Genomic DNA, 20,376 nt, shown 5'->3' with positions numbered 1-20,376 from the left:
TTAGGGGCAACAAAGTATACGAAAAATTTTGGCGGTTTTTATTTTGGCGGTATCTGAAATGGTTGCAGTTAAAAAGTTGTAAAAATTGACAAACACGTGTCTATTGTTATGGTTAAATGATTGTTTTTCCTGCACGACGTCTCATTTATTGATTATATTTTGATACCTTTAATCAATAGAGTACCGGTGTACAAACTTCTTGTAAATGTTACGGTTGATTAGTTACGAAATTGACCTTTGATGTACTTATTAGGTTATAAAGTTATTAAGAGTAACTTGCAACGCTTATATAATTTGACACTAATTAAAAAGGGTAAATACCTGACAGAATACCTTACATTCTTATATTATTTAACACTAATTAACTAATTAACACTTGACAGCGATTTCATAAATTATATGTGAATGATGCCCTATGGCATTCGTGTTGTTTAAACTATTACTAACAGTTATTGACCCGTTGACCGGAAAACATAGATCGTTTACAAAACGCTTTAGCTATCAGAATGTACCGAATGTATGCATAAATTTTCGCGGAATTTATTTTCTCGATTTTCCTTCATCCGCCAAATTAAGCGAAAATAAACACCCCGCGAAAATTACCCGCTATACGGTATGATGTGCAAATGTACTAACATGTTTAACCCCGCCACATTCTGTATGTATGTGCCTGTCCCAAGTCAGTAGCCTGTAATTCAATGGTTGTCGTTTGTTTATGTGTTACATATTTGTTTTTCGTTCATTTTTTGTACATAAATTAGGCCGTTAGTTTTCTCGTTTGAATTGTTTTACATTGTCATTTCGGGGCCTTTTATAGCTGACTGTGCAGTATGTGCTTTGCTCATCGTTGAAGGCCGTACGGTGACCTATAGTTGTTAATTTCTGTGTCATTTGGTCTCTTGTGGAGAGTTGTCTCATTGGCAATCATACCACATCTTCTTTTTTATATATTATATGATGTGCAAATGTGCTTATATGATGTCCAAAGATCCTTATATGATGTGCAAATATACTTATATGATGTGCAAATATCCTTATATGATGTGCAAATATACTTATATTATGTGCAAACATCTTTATATGATGTGGTTGTGCCTTTATATTATGTGCTTGTAACATTATATGATGTGGTTCGGATTACTTCATTATATGATGTCAAAACGTTCTTAGGGAGCTGCCATTTGATTTTTATGGGGGTGGGGGGGGGGGGGGGGGTGGGGGGGGAGGGGGGGGGGGGGGGGGCTAGGATGAAAAAAATTTTCCTGCATTTTTTTTTAGTTGTAATCTCTGTCCTGCCTTTTTATTTTTCACTCTATTCGGTCCTACCTTTTTTTTTTAGTTTATCCTGACTTTTTTTTACATAAATTGTCATCCTGCCTTTTTTTTTTGGCAAAGTGTCTCATCCTGCCTTTTTTTTTTACTCAAAACTCCTGTCCTGCCTATTTTTTTCAAATTTCATCCTAGCCCCCCCCCCCCCCCCCAAAAAAATAAAAATCAAATGGTAGCTCCCTTATATGATGTGCTTTCATCGTTGTTCTGGTCAATAAACATGTTCACGATTAGAACGATTACACTCTACGTCATATCTGATTCCAATCTGCTTCTCCGGATTACTATAAATCTGTATAAATATGTAACTATCGTTTGGAAAATTGATGAGATTTTAAAAGAGATAAACCTTTGCACTTTGCTACATCGTTTTAAAGATGGAAAAATCCCATCTGATATTGTTGGAAAATGGTCAGAATAAGAATTGCAAAGTTTAGGTTTTATCGATGGGTTTATAAAATAATGAACATACGGTTAAAATGATATTATGACACTCTAATTAAAATATAGACATTATTATTAGTTTTTTGATTTCGTTATATACACATATGTGTACGAGCACGTGAGTTAATATAGATATGAATTTTAATTAGATTGATATTATGGGTCCTCGAGCGTACCTAGAGTTCAAATATTTGATCTACAAGAGAATATTCTGCTGGAGTTTTTTTTTATGCCAGTTTACTGTTTCTGATCTAGCAGCTCCAGCCTCGTGTCAACTTCCGAAAGTGCAAGTTATAGAAAAAATGAGACAGTGCATTTCATAGAAAAATTGAGACAGTGCAATTTAACAAAAATCAACGTTTTAAACATTTCGGAGGAAGAATTATACCCATTAAAAAAAGAGCTAATTGAAAAATTTCCCTGCTGTGGCAAAAATATGTTAAAAGAACTTTAGTTGTATTTCTATGTCAATTAAATTATAGTCATTTTTGATAGTATTTTATATTATAAGCTGTAAACGTTTCTACGCATGCATAATTATACCGATATGGATGAAAGGAGATATGGGATAAACTTCAACTCGGTGCATTACATTTGCACTCACATTTGCACGTAAAAATCATTACATTTGTGCTCAATTTTTTTTATTTCGTTTGCTCACATTTTTATAACAGCTTCAACTAGACAGCTACCCGCAACATACAAGGATCTTCGTACAAACATCCCGAGGTCTTTGGGACTTAAATTTCGTGGGCAACTGCCTTCATACACCTCCAAACTCAAGGCACCGAACTGTTAAAAGAGCTAAGGTACCGACCGTTCATCTTTTTGTGTGTGTGTGTGTGTGTGTGTACATGTTTCCATTGAAAATTAGAGGAAAAATAAAACAACAATGGAATTTAAAACATAATCTTGTTGTTGAAAAAAATGTTTCAATAAATGTTTTTATTAAAGTCGATAAATATGTTTGTCCTGAGCCCAAAAAAATACACATGCTCCCGCCCACAAAAGATGAATAGTCGGTGCCAAACCAATCTGATTAAAATACAGATCCCGTGTCTAAGCTTTGCTTACACTCCATTTTACTTTCTGTTCTGGTTATTATTACATTAGCCAAAGAAATTTCAGTCTTTAGATTTTTGAAGGGTGTGTATCAATCCGACAAAACCAGACAATCCCAAAAAATCAGTACATGCACAGCAAAAACACACAAAAAGCAAAGAAACAGTGCTTTTAGTCCGGTTTTCCAACAGTAACTGCTTTTTGTCATGCAGGCTTGTAAGGCCATGTGAGCTTTTCTCGTCATTAAGCAAACGTCGTCCGTACACTTTTAGATTTTCACCTTTTTCTCTGAAACAACTCAGCCAATTTTGATAAATCTTTGCAAGAATAATGTATTTACATTCTTATACAAAAGACCCTCATTTAGTTCCGATTGGTAAAAAATAAGAGTGTATCCTTGAATTTGACCGGTAAATTGAAATAAAAAATCCTCTTCACTGAAACTGCAAAGCTACTGACGTTTGGAAACTCTACACGATTGCCTTCCAACGATAACCATTTACTATTGATTGGTTGCCGATACTGGTCACAGTAGCACATAGTTTCCTTTGAAACGCAACGGGAAATAGTATTAATAAACCACTTTTTCATTAAAAAATCCCAAGATATATTCCCACATGTACTTCCTATTTCCACCAAATTTATTCCGGCGATGAATCCTTGTAGGAGTAATTGGCTTTCAATAATAATTTTCGGTAGAAACTGTAAACAGTTGAAATGTTAAGCAATACACAATCTACAGCAATGCCCAAATAGTTAGCCCTAGCTTTTTCGTATTGATTTTGTATAAAGACTCGAGTATCTTGTTATGAATTGTAACACATTTTATACAAGGAAAAAATAATGTTTTTTAAATATTTGTCCCTCCAAGCATACCAAAATTGTGAACCCTTGAAATAAATTTTTATTTCTCGATAACGGTTCGATAACAGTTTGGGGAGATTCAGTTTGCAAGGGCGGCTTTTTTTTTTGCGTTTATCTTACAAAAACTACAATAGATTTAAAAAAAAAAACAAGGGGGTGGGGGTAATGAAAAACAGTCTGAAAATGCTCTATTGGAAAGGTCCCAATTGGACAATTTGTGCTCTTATGAGTTTTATTGTTTAATTGTCTATTATCTTGGTAACTTATTTGTAGAGAGACCTTCCTTGCAAAATGGTAGGCAAGAACAGAGTTACAAATAAATAAAGTAGTGGGGGAAGTGGGGGTTCTGACGACTTTTTGCTAATGTTAACCTTATGGGAAAAAGGTAGCCTCCTGAGAGGTAGCCTCCCAATGTGAGGCTTATTTCTATGACGTCATTTTCGATTTTATGACATTAATTAATTAAATCAATTAATTTCTTTAGATAATTTCATTATTAAGTGTTACTAATTACGGCTAATTAATTGTCGTCATTGAATAATGTACAGAGTGTTTCACCTTTAGTGTGTATGTGTATGTGTATTGATTAAAGGTTTTATCAATGCAAATATTAGCACGGGATTGTCCAATATGTTTACCATCTGTGTGATTGTATCCCTAAGAAGAGTTTTCTGCTTTTTGGTACCACACTAGTAATAATAACAAGAATAGTATGTACAATATTAAATATCCCCGTTAATTTAGACAACCATGGGTCGAAGAGTCATCCACATGATGTAATATGTAAATAAAGATGGCTTTGGACGGACCAAATTATATAATTGCAATTGATAATTATCTATTTCAAATATTCAAGGTTACCGATTCTTTTTTAATAAAGTACAATTTTTAAGTTCATACACTCGTTTTTAGAGGGCCATTATTATTTATAAATTTATTCAATTAAATTAATTCAGTATTTCATTGTTACAAAAATATTCAGCGGTCATAATTCATTTTAAACTGAGCTTACGCAAAATATAAAAATATACCACGGCGATCCAGGTATTCCACCATATTCCTCCCCCAAATAATTTAATATCTTTTTTATTTTCTGTGTCTCAAACTCGCACTCCCGTTTATCATTCATACGAAATGTCATTCACACCTGGAACGGTGAACCGTGACGGCTAAAATTCACTAGATCAAAAGATTAGAATTACAGAATGGTAATCTTTTAATTATCGTGACATTCAACCACGCATTCAACAGGTATAGTGTCAAAGTATAATACACATTGTATTTACACAGTTCTAGCTGGAAATGTTTGCTAGACTGAAATTAAAAGGTGAGAATACAGACATGCATTTTTTTTTACACTATCAGTTATAATTATATGTTTGTTCAACATATCCGTCGGAAAAAAATTTCATTACAATATTCTATTGTATGATTTGCTTTTATTACTATAATCATATCAGAAATCCATAAAATATAAATCGTACATTTTTAATTTAAAGAGTTGCAAGGCTGATCACTTTACTTTCTTAATTATTAGTTGGTTAATAGCTACGCAAAATAGTCGTCGATGCGCTTTAATCGCGTTATTAGATGATTAACGAACAAGACTTAAAATGAGATTAATTCCACCCCCGACATGCAATTAGACTTAAACTACGTCACAGTAGTCAGGAAGTTCGAGTAAATAAAATTAATAATTCCCAATTTTCTTCTTTATTAGTGTTAATATCCAGATAAAACTTGGTGAATATGTTTTTATGGTATTATGAACATAATAAGATGATAAGTAAAAAATCACGAATTTTCCCTTTAACATGTAACGTACAATGGGCATGCAATGTATATGTCAACAGTAGTAAATCAGATACAATTGGATGGTAAAGAAATGTGTTCAACAAATCTTTTCAGCTAACAGTACAACACCATGTACCACTATACAGAGCGAATGGGAGAGTAATCCAGACATAGAACGATGTAATCGGTATGACTGGGTACTGATTGTGATTGCTGCCTTTTATATGTTGATTTCGAACCTTCTTCTCGTCAATCTTGTGATTGCTTTATTTAGGTTTGTAGTTTAATTGTTTCAAATAGAGAGGCGAACGATACCAAAGGAATAATCAAACCCATAAGTAAAAAAAAAACCAAAATAACAATGCCATAACAAAAAAAAAGGAAAAACGATCAAAAGACAAACAGTATAAAAAACACAACAAAGAAAAAAACTTATATAAAGACTGAGCTACACGAACCCAACCAAAAACTGGGGTGATTTCAACATACTAACAATCCATCGATGCTACTTAAAAACATCGAAATAACAGATAACAAATCAGTTATATAAAATATAGTAATCCCCTGGCAGTGTTTGATATCTCCTAACTTATGGGGGTTTTTAACGACCTTGACTTGCTATAAAGCCCTCGCACGGTCGGTATATCTCCTGAGCTTTTAGGCGAAGGTTATATACCGCGCTGACAGGGAATATGTGGAACAGGAATAAGCATTATAATTTACTGGAGTGTCCTGACTTCAACATTAAAGTCATACGAATCTAGTCTCTTAAAATTGAAATGATCTTGAAATTATTGAACCAATGTTTGTATATATAATAAACTAAGTCCTCTATGTTCGATTTTTTACATTTACTACGAATTCGTAATATATAATCGATAAAAAGTATTTCCTTCAGTGAAAAATTTGCCTGGTTACTAACCTTCGTATTTCATTGCCAAAATTAACCAAACGTGAGCTTAACAATCAACAAAGAATCATGGAGCATGTGAAAAATAAGTGAGATGATAGACATACAATAGAGCGATTATTTTAACATTTTTCATACGTTTCTATTTCTATGATTAATCTTTATGAATTAGCTGTTAAATGATTTGGTGTTTTACTGTTTTTTCAATCAGAATTAATTACACTATCTTACTTCAACGTTTGTTTACCTTTTCTTTCGTCACGAGTTTTCCCTTCCAACTGGGCTATGCAGTAGTCGAAATACTAACGAGAGGTCTCGTGAATATGATCACTTCATACGGAAAAGCTATCGGCGAATTAGAGTACGGGAAGACAATTATTCAATAGCAGTACATTTCTGAAGGGTTTAAGAAAGTCTTTGTACACGTGATTTAAAATAAAACGTAGACACTCAAGTATAGAAAGCATATTCAACTTAAAAAAAAATGATGCATCACATGACTTTAACTATCATTCTGATCTTCATTTTTGTTCATAGGGTATATGAGCTCATATACCCTGTAAAAGTAACCAATCACATTGCTTTATTAACCTGGATATTTCACTCCAGTATAATAATATATGTTATTCGGGATCTCCAAAGGGGATATGGGCTCATATTCCCTGTTAGTGTTTTATATCCACTGAGCCATCAGGCAATCAGTCCGAATATAAGAAATATATTCCGTTGAAGTGCCCCGATTTCAAAATTAATTACCATTCTAATCTTCGTTTTTGTTATAAGGTATATTGGCTCATACACCCTGTCAAGGTAACCATACATACATATCAATGAAGTCTCATGTTTATCTTTCAAGCGGTTTAACTGTTCATTTACAGATAATCACGGATGTGTAACTCTGTATTGATAACGGCGTTGTCTAGCGTTACTTGCCGTTATGATAAAAAATTATAATAAAAACGAAAGTTGCGTTACTATACATGTACAAACAGCATAAAGAGAGGTCATCGAAATGAAAAAAAAAACCCAATTCAAAAATAGATCTATACCAAATAATAAAATGTTTCTCTGCATTTATGCGTTCTGTGTTTGTCGTTCCATCTGTAATTTGATAGAAGGGGAATATTTTAAAATGTTGGTTGCTACAAAGGTCCAAACGTTCCCTAGAAGAGATATTTGATGGGTACTTGGATAACAAGTCTACTTAGTAATACCCGAACACATTAATCTGTCACCGATCCGACAAATGTTTACTCTATCTCCAACATTCCAAAAAGGAGATTGAAATTATATTTTTTTTTAACAGTTGTACAAAATTTACTCCTCTTAACGACTATTTGGTTACTCAAAGCGATATAAGCTTAGTCTTTCTCTACCTTTCAGATTGGCTTACGACTCTTAAATTACCAAACACTTGATTCTACTTTAGTGGTGTATACCAATATTCGTCCGTATATGTCCAAGATTACCTAACTGACGAAATTATCCAATTCTGTTTTACTTTTTAAGCGTTAATGCAAAACTCAACGTACCAGAAGAAAGGCGTTTAAAAAAAATCGTCGTATGAGGTACTAAAATTTGAATTGATGTATACAACATCTTAGTGTTAATTTATGGCATGTGTGCTTAAAACAAAGATTTCGTAACCAATGTATGCTTTATGTGTCAACTATCCTAGTTTTGAAGATATTAATCAAGTTACATATAGATCAAGAGTAAGGTTAGATAGTCAAAAAAATAACGAACAATACTGATATCTTTTTCACATAACAGTTAAGCGAAAGGAAAGCAGAATGAGTGTGTTTAGTATAATTTTACAACACTTTTCTGGATTTAGGATAAGTGTCGATATACGACGATTGTCAAACGTTTTAAAGAATGGAGTTATATAAAATGCATTGTATATAAAGATAGCGTTTTATTGTTTTGAGCAAAATTAATAGAACGGAAAGTAACAATAATGATTATGAAAATCAATATTAATTATTATACAAATATATCATGCTTACAAGTAGTATTTGCCAAAAATACCGGTTGAGAGGTACAAATTTCCAGAGCCGTTAGGCGAGGGAAATTTGATAACCTCGAAACCGGTATTTTTGGCAAATACCCCTTGTAAGCATGATATAATTGTTTAATTCCACCGAATGTTCTTTGTATCCATCGTGACCTCAGAAAGTTTATTGTAATCAGGTATCATATGGAGTTTCTACTTGAATGTATAATTTTTGTATATACTACAGCTGTGCTATTTGCGCAGTCAAATTGCATTGGCCGTAAAATCATTTCTGATCATTTTTGATGTACAGTCTCTGACCGTATATATATAGATTTCACCACTGCAACAAGTGTGTTACGATATTTCTCCACTCGAGACAGTTAAATTTTAATATTTAAAGCGCGAGGCTTGCCGAGCTTTTTAAATGATTAAAATTTAACTGTTGAGAGTGGAGAAATATCGTAATAAACGAGTTATAGTGGTGGAATCTGTTTCTCTAATGATTTTTATCCTTCTTTTTCCAAAAAAATGCAGAAAGTTGTGTTGTTTATGTGTGACGTCATCAGGCATGGTCGCCTTTTTTCATGATGACGTCACAATAGGAAAATTCAGAAGAAACCAAGAAAATTTGACGTCATAATTAAATTTCGACCAATCATTTGTCGAGAAAAGATATTTCACTAGTGAGGAGAAATATTTTTCTCACACCGATCAAGAAATGTGAAAATAGCACAAAAATTAGAGAAATATATATCTCCCTGTTTATGATAATCTGGTTCTCGGCTGACTACTACACTTTGTTCATCAGCTTGAGGGAAGCGTAATACAAGCGGATTCCAGTTTATGTTTATGACCGGTTGACAATGTGTTGCCGTTAAGTTTTATTTATGACGTCATTAAAAGTACAGGTTCGCGGAATTTTGACGTCATTCGCTCCAAATTCAATAACGATGTTTTTTATCCGAAATATTTCAATTGGAACCGTATATTAAGAATGACCATAAATTTGTCCTATTAGATTAGAAATAATTCATTGGGTTATTTTGAGACATGGTATTCCCCATCTGCCATGGTATTTGCTAGCAAATACCCCGGCACATGGAATTCCCTAATGACAAATACCCCGGCAGAGAAAAAGAAATCTCAATACATAGAAATTGGTAAAAAATACCATGTCTCTCATCCAATCAAAATACAGCACTATTACATAAGGTGGAATTACAAGTTGAATAGTATTTCAAGGTTTCTTAGTTTCACTATTTTTATAAAGTCGAGATATTTTATTAGGTCTTTCCACTTTTCCGTGGAAAGACCTATTGCTTTTGTTCTGAGTTTTTTTTTCTTCCGCCACATTTTGTTCTTGCGCAGTATTGTGGTTTCGCAAGATGTCGCTTAGATTTTTCATATATGATATCGAACAGTTATTGCCCTTTTGAAACTGACACTGCTTAACCGAACACTTTACTTTGTAAGAGTTATCTCCCCAAACACTGTTTTTCTTGTGTCCACTACTCCTTCGCATCCGTAAAAGATTACGACAAAATTATTTCACTAATTTGCTCATTATATCCTCAGGATCTGTCTAAATGTTGACCGAAGCCATCCGGAGACTCCATATGAGAGTTTTTTCCCCTTATGCATTTGAAAGAAGTGATATGCATATGAACTCATAAACCGTAAGCAGTATAAACCTAGAGTCGTTTTATTTGAGATCCTTGGGTCCCAACTTAGAAAATGAGGACAAGGTCAAAGGTCAAGGCCATGTTCTAAATTTTGATATTCAATTCAAGCTGCTTTTACTCAGAAAAAAGTTAGGGGTAAAATTTTAAAAAATGTGATCAAAATGTTAGTCGCGACATGATTTTACTGGAGAGGTATTGTCGAAATGGTACGCGTAATTTTGTGGGGGGTTCCATGCCACTAAAATGGAAAAATGAACAAATTAACTAATTATTATTATAGCTTCAAACTTTACAGCTATCATGATGCGTACATGTAATTTATCTTTGTTAATCATCCAAGGCCCACAACCACCCCTCTAGCCCCTCTCCCCTTTTTTTGAGGAATCCCATTTCTATTTTATTATAAAAATGCTAATCCTTCTGTTTTACGAATAAACTTCTTTCTGAAATACAAATCCATTCCTGCAAAAATCTGCTCCAATTCTTGTATTTCTGAAAATTAATCGACAAACGTTTTGTTATAATAGTACTATATAACATCAGCATTATTTTTGCCGGTGTGCATTCAATGAATGTAGACCAGTGGTCAGCTATTGGACAATATTTTGTTTACCTGCAAAATGAATCGAGAACATATATATCCGTTAGCAGTATTAATCACGTGCAGTCCGCTTGACGTTACAATCTGGATTGAGAAATTAAAATCAATGACGTAGAAATCTCTCTAAAGCTCGTAAATATTAGTAAAATTTCTAAACATGCATTAAAATACAATTCTGTGCTCCCGTAAATATGTGTACGAAGAAAACATGCATGATCCGACATCAATGACCTGTAAATGAAAGAAAATTAAATCTGTTAGCACAATCTTTATACACATGGGTGTGGTTTGACGACGTCTCCTCTGCAAAGAAATTAAATTTTTTTTTGTGTATATCGATCAGCTTGGTGACGTCACAATCACACCATCCAGTGCAGCGCGTGCTACCTAAAATAAAATAGGGGTTTTCCCCTTTTCGAAAAGAATTAAAATGTGCACGTAGATTTAAAACAAAAGATCCATGCAGGTCAGGTCCGATTTCCTTTAAATACAAAATTTAATACAATGCACACACAATAAGATCATTAAGTACATTAGACACAAATTCCGGGAAGCCCTATAAAAAAAGAGAAAATTTATAAAGGAAGATGCAAGGATATTTTTTGTAGGTGTGTTTAAACTCCTTGCATGTTCCTACAAATATCATAATTTGAATATGAATAAACATGTTGCACGGACCTGTTTTCGCTTGTTCCTAGAGCCTAGGTCCCAAGTGTTTAAACACGGGAACTAGGCTCTCAATTCCTTTTTCGCGTATTCCTAGAGGCTAGGTCTCAAGTGTTTAAACCATATGGCAAAATTTGGGGTAATTTGCTAATTTGCATAGCGGCAATTTTGCCTTATCATGACGGCAGCCATTGCAATAGGATTATATAAGCCCCTTAAATAAAAATGCCGATATGCCAATACCTATCTCGAATGAACAATTTGTTCGCATATAGGTGAATTGTACATGCTTTTAGGCTTCTGTCCGTGTACAAATGGACATTGTCTACTCTGAAATCTTTCGGCCTTTTTAGTTTAAAAATCGGAAGCGTAGTCATAGTATAATTGCTATATAAGATCATATAAAATGACGGAAAATCGTAAAATAGCAAGATTCAAAACAGAAATACATATGCAAGAAGATATTGTTCATGATTTGTTCGCATATAGGGAAACACCTTGTAGGTTGAATTCTAAATTTAAATAACTTTTAACTTACCTGCTTTCTTATGTTTTCGGCCAAATTCTTTTAAAAAAATGATGATTTCAACCTTCCCATTTCAAATTTTAAGCATTTTCCCTTCGAATTACACAGCATTTTTTGTAAATATCCGCCAAAGGAAGTTTTAAAAGATACATTAGTTTAAGATACATGACGGAAAAGGACATGATTATCCGCAAATCTAAAATAAATTATATTTTCAATCTTAAGCTAAGGGAGGTATTTTGATCAAAAGGGACAAAGTCACGTGGTGCAAATCATTTGAATAAAGTACCTTTGATTTTGCCATATGCGCGGCCCCTAGGCTCTCAATTCCTAGAGGCTAGGTCCCAATTGTTTAAACACGGGAACTAGGCTCTCAATTCCTTTTTCGCGTATTCCTAGAGGCTAGGTCTCAAGTGTTTAAACACGGCCACTAGGCTCTCAATTTCTTTTTCGCGTATTCCTAGAGGCTAGGTCTCAAGTGTTTAAACACGGCTACTAGGCTCTCAATTCCTTTTTCGCGTATTCCTAGAGGCTAGGTCCCAAGTGTTTAAACACGGGAACTAGGCTTTCAATTCCTTTTTCGCGTATTCCTAGAGGCTAGGTCTCAAGTGTTTAAACACGGCCACTAGGCTCTCAATTCCTTTTTTGCGTGTTCCTAGAGGCTAGGTCTCAAGTGTTTAAACATTGCCACTAGGCTCTCAATTCCCTTTTTGCATGTTCCTAGTGGCTCGGTCCCATGTGTTTAATTAGTCAATCAATCAATCAATCAATCAATCAATCAATCAATCAATAAAAAAAATCAATTAATCAATCATGTTTCGGAAAGGAAAGACCGTTAACAATTGTTTTTAAAACAATTGATTTATATTTCATTTCAGCTTTCGGTTTAGACGAGTCCAAGAAAACTCCGGGAAATTGTGGCGATATTTGAGATATGAAGTTATAATGGACTATCGTACCATAATACCTGCACCGTTTAACCTAATTATCAGACCGATTATGTTATGCATGGCAATATATCGTAAATTGAAGAGATGCAGGCATGGAAACGATGATCATAATCAGGAAAACGATAGTGAGTTTATATATATTTTTAGCCTGTTTGCAAGATATGATCTACCGTAGAATAGTTCAATCCAAAATTGTCACCGTTATCATGTTGTTTATCCTTAATTTATTAGGCTCTTTGTGGAATGAACTTTGAAGGGTGTCGTTTTACTTTATACCTACCTTACATCAACGATATGAAATCATTCTTGAATCAATTTTTAGCCATATGTCCCATGGGAGCGATTATTTTTTCACTTTGTCTCTTAAATAATATTTAAAAAAAATCTGCTCTGGATATCACGAGTCAAGTTTGAATCAAACGCAACCTGTTTCATCCTTGGTGATTTACTTTAAATATTGTTAACGTTTTGCAATAGGGATCAAATTCAAAGTATATGGCTATAATGATTCAAAACTCTTCAAACATGGCTACAACTACTACTAAAATAACAAAATCGATAAAAATAATTATCCTCTGAAACCACATCATCAAATTTGATATATATAGTGTATCTTCGTCTTCATCACTTTTCGAGTTGCGCTATACGCTTGAGGACCCAGTCGTTAGTTTAACATGGCTGCTTTTGCTAAAAATAGGAGTGAAAAAAGTTCAGTTAAAAAATTCTTAAGAAATGTGAAAAGGCCAATGAGTGTCAAACGTTTAGGAAAGGAACATTTGTGATTATTTTTTATGGCTGATCTTGACAGTCTTCAAACATAACCGCCTCAGTTATTAAAAGTAACTAAATGAAATAAAAGTCAGGAAAATCATGAGGTGATCAAGAACATATAATATAATAGTTTGTAAAACTATACCATGTTTCATCCACTTCAATATTAATGTTTGGTGACCATATCCGCCATCAAACACCTAATTTTATTTGATACAAAACACCAAAGCATTAGTTAATTATACATTTATTATTATCGATAACCCCGTCCACATTTAAATATAGCAGAATCAATTTGAAAATCCAGAAATAATCAGATTGAAAGATTGACGTTTAACGCCAATTTCATCACTATTGACTATTTCATGGCGATTAGTTTTTTTTTTTCCAAAAAAGAAACATTTGAAGAATCAATTATCAGTATTGCTACCACTCTTTGATTAATGACATATTTATGATTCTCTTAAAGTGGCTATATATATGGAAGTTTTTAACGACCTTGACTGGCTATACAGCCCTTGCAAGGTCGGTTATAGTGGCTGGGGTGTCTTCCTCCATTTTGGATTTTGAAGTAGCATATAACAATTGGTTTAGATCTTTTATCAAATGTGCAAATTTTGAGAGTAGTATGTAATTCATATGTAAGACTTTTCATGGTAATATCATATTTACGGCTGTATTTTCTAAAAAACACAATATTTTTGTCTAATTCATTTTTTGTTTAACTTTGCCACATAAGGGGAGATAACTCAGATAGTAAGGGAGATAACTCAGATTACGTAATTTTTATAATATAAAGTGTTGTGAATTTACCTATTTTAATATGTAGCAAGAAAACAAGTCCGGTGACCCCATTTTTTCTTTTTCTTATCTGAAAGCATGTTATAAGAGCTATATATTCACACATTTTATCTTAAAATTCTATGGTGAAGTTTTCTCTTTATCACACAAAATTGGATTTTCCATGCATAAGCTATACAAAATTCGACAACCTGCAGCGTGAAAAAAAGTCCGGTGACCCATACTTTTTATTATATTTAAGAAAAAAGCGTGATAAAAACTACATTTTGACAAATTATTAAAAAATTCTATGGATTTTAATTAAGAGACCTCATCCGCCTTAATGAATAATGCATTCTTGTTTGTGATCCAACCTGCATTGAAACATGTTTACCGCGTTACTTGAAATAGAATTAAAAAATAAATCAACAAAAAAGATGTTTTGTATACTATCTTCCTTAAACAAATGATCTTTGGGGTATTCTTTAAAAGTTATAATTTACATTCTCTTATGGTTGTGGCCTGTTGTGTATTTCTTGTATGAATAGATATTTCTCGTATCGTACAGCACTGAGTCTGATACGAAAACTGCCTTGATTTGATTGGCTTATCCTGCATCATGAGACAATATTACGACATTTGCATTGGCTATTCGTTAGTCATTGATGATTTTCAAAAGTTAAGACGATGTACATTTCGTCCATGGTATTGTACATATGTTATTTCAAGACTTCAATAATGTACAAAACACAAACACTTTTCACCTGAAAATCTTCTATTTGTTGAATTTTATTACATTCCGAAGCGTACAAAAGTTTAACATGTCTGAGTTGCTTTTAAGCGATATCCAATTCTCATTCGTTATGAAACCTATAATAAACTCTTTCGCTAAACTTGAGTTGTTGGAGGTAAAAAGAAAATGAGAATCTTGTAAGAGGCCGATTGGTATTGAACTTTGAGGAAATCAAGGATACATTTGTGATCATTATTAAGAAATATAATTGATGACCACAACTGCTTTGAAACAAGGCCGCAACCAAGACTAAAAATAAAAAAAGTTCCCCAAAACTGAAAAAAAACCATAAAGACTGCCAATTGCTTATTGTCTCTGAATTTTAAAGGATTAGCTATGTTAAATAGGGCAATGGTATGGTCATTGTTGAAAATGGGCGTAGCATAGCACCAGTTCAGCAACAAATGTACATGGATACATATAAAAGATATGGAGATTTGGTATGATTGTCAATGAAACAATTATCAGATAACATGTTGTTTAGTGTATCAAGGTTATTCTAGTAATATATCTATATAATATTTGATTAACATAATGTTTTGTTCCGTTTGTTGCAAATGAGTCGATACAAGTAAGGAATAAGAAGAGTTCCTAATAAACGCATTGTTCGTTTTTCATCATCTTTTTGATTTTTCTCCATCTGATATATGTAATGTATTGACATTCGAAAGGAGTAATTTTGAGTACACTTTTTCTATCCTTGCTATATGACTTTGAAGAATACAAGTAAATGGTATGTGAAAAAAACACATTAGATTTCATTGAACTATTATATCTCACATACAACATAATTTTCATTAAAAGCAACATTTCAACAGCTTAAATCAAAGACACTAATAACATTATTTAGACGCATACTGCTCTTGCAGAGCAAATGGTTGATTAAGTTAATATTTGCCGACAAAAACCGCTGTGTACTTATTTTTGTTCGGAAAAGGAACTCATTTCACAAGAAAAATTTAAATGTCTCTGCTTTCATTAGTAAAACTGTTTAACTGTAATCTGAGAAGTTAATCGTGTGATTGTTTGGTAAATTTATGTCCAGGGTTACATTGTATGCGCTAGTTAATAAAAAACGGGTGATGACGATTTCAGTGCCTAACTTTCTGTAGATAAGTGAAATTAAAATCATGTGTTATTCGCAGATGAAATGTTTGCGTTGTGATCTCTTCACTGGTGATATAATGATGAAGGTAAATGGTGTCTGTAAAACTCTAATCTTTGATATATATTTGTATTGTTTCAGATGAAAAAACAGAAGACGAAATAAGAAGGAAAAAGAAATTAAAGAACATAGAGACACTTCAGACAGTACATGCAGTTAATTGCGTATTAGAAATATGAATGATTGCAAGAGGAAATGAATATTAGCGTCACAGATGACCACGAATATGTTATAATTGTCTTCAAAACTTTCCTCTTTTTCCTTGATTGTGTATCTTTCGCGTCTGTTTTCTTTTTAAACCTCTAAAAATTTATAAAGGGACTATTTAAGAAATGTTTGTTAGAAATCATGTCAGTACCGAAGTACAGACTACTGAGCTGATTATAACCTCGGGGACTGATAGTCCACCAACAGATTAGATTAGTTGAATGAGCGTTTAAATAACAAATATATCTCCCTCATGCAAGCGTTGATTCTATGTCCGGTTTTGGCTATACTTTTGGTCTTTTTAGTTTGATCATCTCTTCAACGTTTGTATTAGATTTTGGAATTCAAATGTTTTGGCTTTGAACATCCCTTAACTGTGGAAATACGCATCTTGTGCAGTAAAACATTTTTTAACATACGTTTTATGTTATCATTAACCTAGTTATCATTATTATGGGATTGTTCTGAACTGCTTTCATAACAGTGTTCATTCTTTCGACCACCTCCATAAGCTTGCGCCATGGAAATGGATATCAAATTTATACATGTTGTATTATTATAAAGAAATCTTGCGTGTAATCAATCGTTTTTCAGACAAATATAGTTTTGTTGCAGAATGGTTATGACAAATAAATAAAGGCAACAGTACTATACCGCTGTTCGAAATTCATAAATCTATTGAGAAAAAAACAAATCCGGGTTACAAACTAAAACTGAGGGAAACACATCAAATATAAGAGGAGAACTACGACACAACAGAAACACAACATTAAAATGTAACACACACAGAAACGAACTATAATATAACAATAGCCATTTTCCTGACTTGGTACAGGACATTTTAAGAAAAAAATGGTGGGTTGAACCTGGTTTTGTGGCAATGTTAAATATAACATTAAAATGACAACATTACATGACAGGACTACAATACAAAAAAATGGGAGAACATATAGGACAGAGAAACATACGAATAATAGCTAACAAAAGGTACCAGGTTTAAAATATAATACGCAAGACGCGCGTTTCGTCCACACAAGACTTAACTTACCAGTATATCAAATATAAAAATAATCAATCGAAGTTATCAACATAGGCAAAACTATCAATTTGGATAATATATACATTTTAATGACATGATCTCAAAGTAAAACTTGTTTTTTATTATTTGCTGCTTGAAAGCTCAAAACAAATCAATAAGACAATATTAATTAAAGAACATCGTTCCAATGTCTTTCTGTCAGTGCAGTATTTAATCTCTCCAATGGTAAAAATTCAAAAAATTATGTTTTAGCTTATTTAAAAACTTTTCAAATAAAAATCAGACAAGAAATGTAAAGCGTTTACAATCCAATTGTTCGTATAATTTCATGTAATTTCTACAAAAAAAAAATAAGGTATTTTTCATGATTCTAATTAAATTTGAAAATTAAGATGTTTGAATAACTTTATTTTGAAAATTTATGTGATTTTCACGTTAAATTCATGTGAAATCAGTTCATGTGAGTTTCACGTATAAGCTCGTTTGAGGTATATCATTCACGCGAATGAGTGAAATTTCCCTGTGTAAACAGATTCAAAACGATTTTCAACGAAATTGATCTCACGACAAACTTGATACAAATTTAAAGTTATTTGTAATTTTATTTGCTGATGATTCTATGCTAATGGCAGAATTCTTCAAAAACAACTTGACTCATTTCAAGATTATGGTTCTAAATCGAATCTGAAAGTAAATGTTTATATTTTTTTTTGTTTCTAGAGGAACACTTCAAAGGAATTTTAGTTTTGTCCTGTACGAAAAAGAACTAGAAACTGAATAATATTAATTATTTAGGCATAAAATTGCCTAGGAATGGGAACTTTAAGAGAACGAAGCAGTTCCAAAGATATTTAGACTTTTTATGAGGTCCTAAAATTGGACAGAAATCATGGCCTTGCAGTCAAAATACAGCTTGAATTATTTGATAAACCTGTTGAAATGTATAGGTGCGAAGTATATATATATATGGGGTTTCAGTAATAACGAAATAATCAAAACGGTTATTTAACATTTTGTAAATTTCTGCTACATTTAAAATCTTGTACATCATCTCATATTATATATTTGACATACATGTAAAAGGTATAATGATATCATTCTGGGCTAATCTTCGTTCTGGAAAAGAGTAAAAATTGTTCAGAATTGTTTATAACTTATGTTATCAGTTGTCAGATGTGAACGGATAACCGTGTCAACTTACGCACGTCTGGCGTATTGAATTTTAAGCCTAGTACCTTTTGTTAGCTATTATTCGTGTGTTTCTTTGTCCTATATGTTCTCCCATTTATTTGTATTGTGGTCCTGTCATGTGATGTTGTCGTTTTGGTGTTGTGTTTGACGTTGCCATTAAAGCGGGAGGTTTGGCATGCCACAAAACCAGGTTCAACCCACCATTTTTTCTTAAAATGTCCTGTACCGAGTCAGGAAAATGGCCATTGTTATATTATAGTTCGTTTCTGTGTGTATTACATTTTAATGTTGTGTTTTTGTTGTGTCGTTGTTCTCCTCTTATATTTGATGCGTTTCCCTCAGTTTTAGTTTGTAACCCGGATTTGTTTTTATCTCTATCGATTTATGAATTTCGAACAGCGGAATACTACTGTTGCCTTTATTTATATATCGTGCTTAATTTTGTCAGTTTTTATGGACTCCGCTTTTTGATTTTGCCTGGGAGTTCGGTATTCTTGTTATACTTTTTATAAGTTAGATTACATAAAACATGTTCTAAATTGATGTGGAATAACATATATTTGGAACACACAAACATTTATGAATTTAAATTATTTGCGTCGTACAGTTAGTAGAAACCCTACAGATGATTTGAACAAAATTGGCATTAATAAATTTTATTTATTGTTAGAATAATCACCGGAGCTGTATATTACAGAATATTTAAGATTATTTCTTTTCGGAAGTTTATTTAGAGATTTTAGATAACAAAACTCTAACGGAAATATGCAAATTTAAAACAACAAACCATAAGTTACCTATTGAAGCTGGTAGATATGATATAACATCAACAGAAAAAAAAAAGAAAGTGTCACTGTGAAGTAAAAATTAAATCGGAGACGAGTTTCACTTTAATCAAGAATGTTCATTTTTTAGCAAGAGAAAAAAATCAACATACAAAAATATAGTTAAAGCAGACCAACTATTTTAAAGTATAAATTATAGATTTCATAAAAAAAGATCATAAATAAAGGTGTGTACTAAAGGCTAAATGTAGTTTGAATCCATCCCTTTTTTGTTGAAAAATGTCTTATACGAATCGAATTTTTTAATGGTACATACATCGTATGTATATATATATCGTTCATATGTATTTCTCTATATCTTGTCAAAAAGATGGTAAATAATGGTTTGGAATAAAGATATACATGATTTAGATGATACATTTTGCCTTTAAATTTACAGTTCATTAAATTATGTAATTGATATCAAATAAGGTGTCCATTCTCTCGGTCAAATTTACCTTAGACGCTTTTTTCTGTTCTGTTTAAACCTTTTAGTTTATATAGTTTCAAACTTTTTGGATGGTATGCGTTACAAAATGAAGGTGTGGACCGTGCGTGAAGATGTCATACACGTGTTGCACACTATAGGATTAAAGGAATTCATTGGTGTATAAACTGGACCAATTCATTCACAAACAAATACAAGTCCGAAGGACTTTTACGGACTTTGATGATATGTTTTTGAGTGACTTGGTTCAGTTTAAAAATTTAAAAATGCGTTTAATCCTTATAATTCTTTTAAATTGGAGATAATGTATTTAATTTCCCGACTCGTAGCT

General features: G+C 32.6%; 1 protein-coding gene across 2 annotated transcripts in view; it reads left to right on the top strand.

Moving 5' to 3' along the window:
• The window catches only part of LOC127734357 (uncharacterized), a 103,445-nt gene extending 86,488 nt beyond the window's left edge, over nt 1–16,957 (top strand). For both annotated transcript variants that reach the window (XM_052244194.1, XM_052244193.1), the window contains 3 exons: nt 5,608–5,767; nt 12,756–12,952; nt 16,418–16,957. In XM_052244194.1, coding sequence (XP_052100154.1) covers nt 5,608–5,767; nt 12,756–12,952; nt 16,418–16,515 — 455 coding nt within the window. In that variant the 3' untranslated portion in view covers nt 16,516–16,957. The remainder of the gene's footprint in view (nt 1–5,607; nt 5,768–12,755; nt 12,953–16,417) is intronic.
• The last annotated feature ends 3,419 nt before the right edge of the window (nt 16,958–20,376 follow it).

Source organism: Mytilus californianus, unplaced genomic scaffold, assembly GCF_021869535.1.
Source record: "Mytilus californianus isolate M0D057914Y unplaced genomic scaffold, xbMytCali1.0.p SCAF_3, whole genome shotgun sequence".
NCBI classification, from domain to species: Eukaryota; Metazoa; Mollusca; class Bivalvia; order Mytilida; family Mytilidae; genus Mytilus; species Mytilus californianus.
Note: the sequence above shows the minus strand (reverse complement) of the source record. Positions and strands in the feature narration are given on the sequence as shown.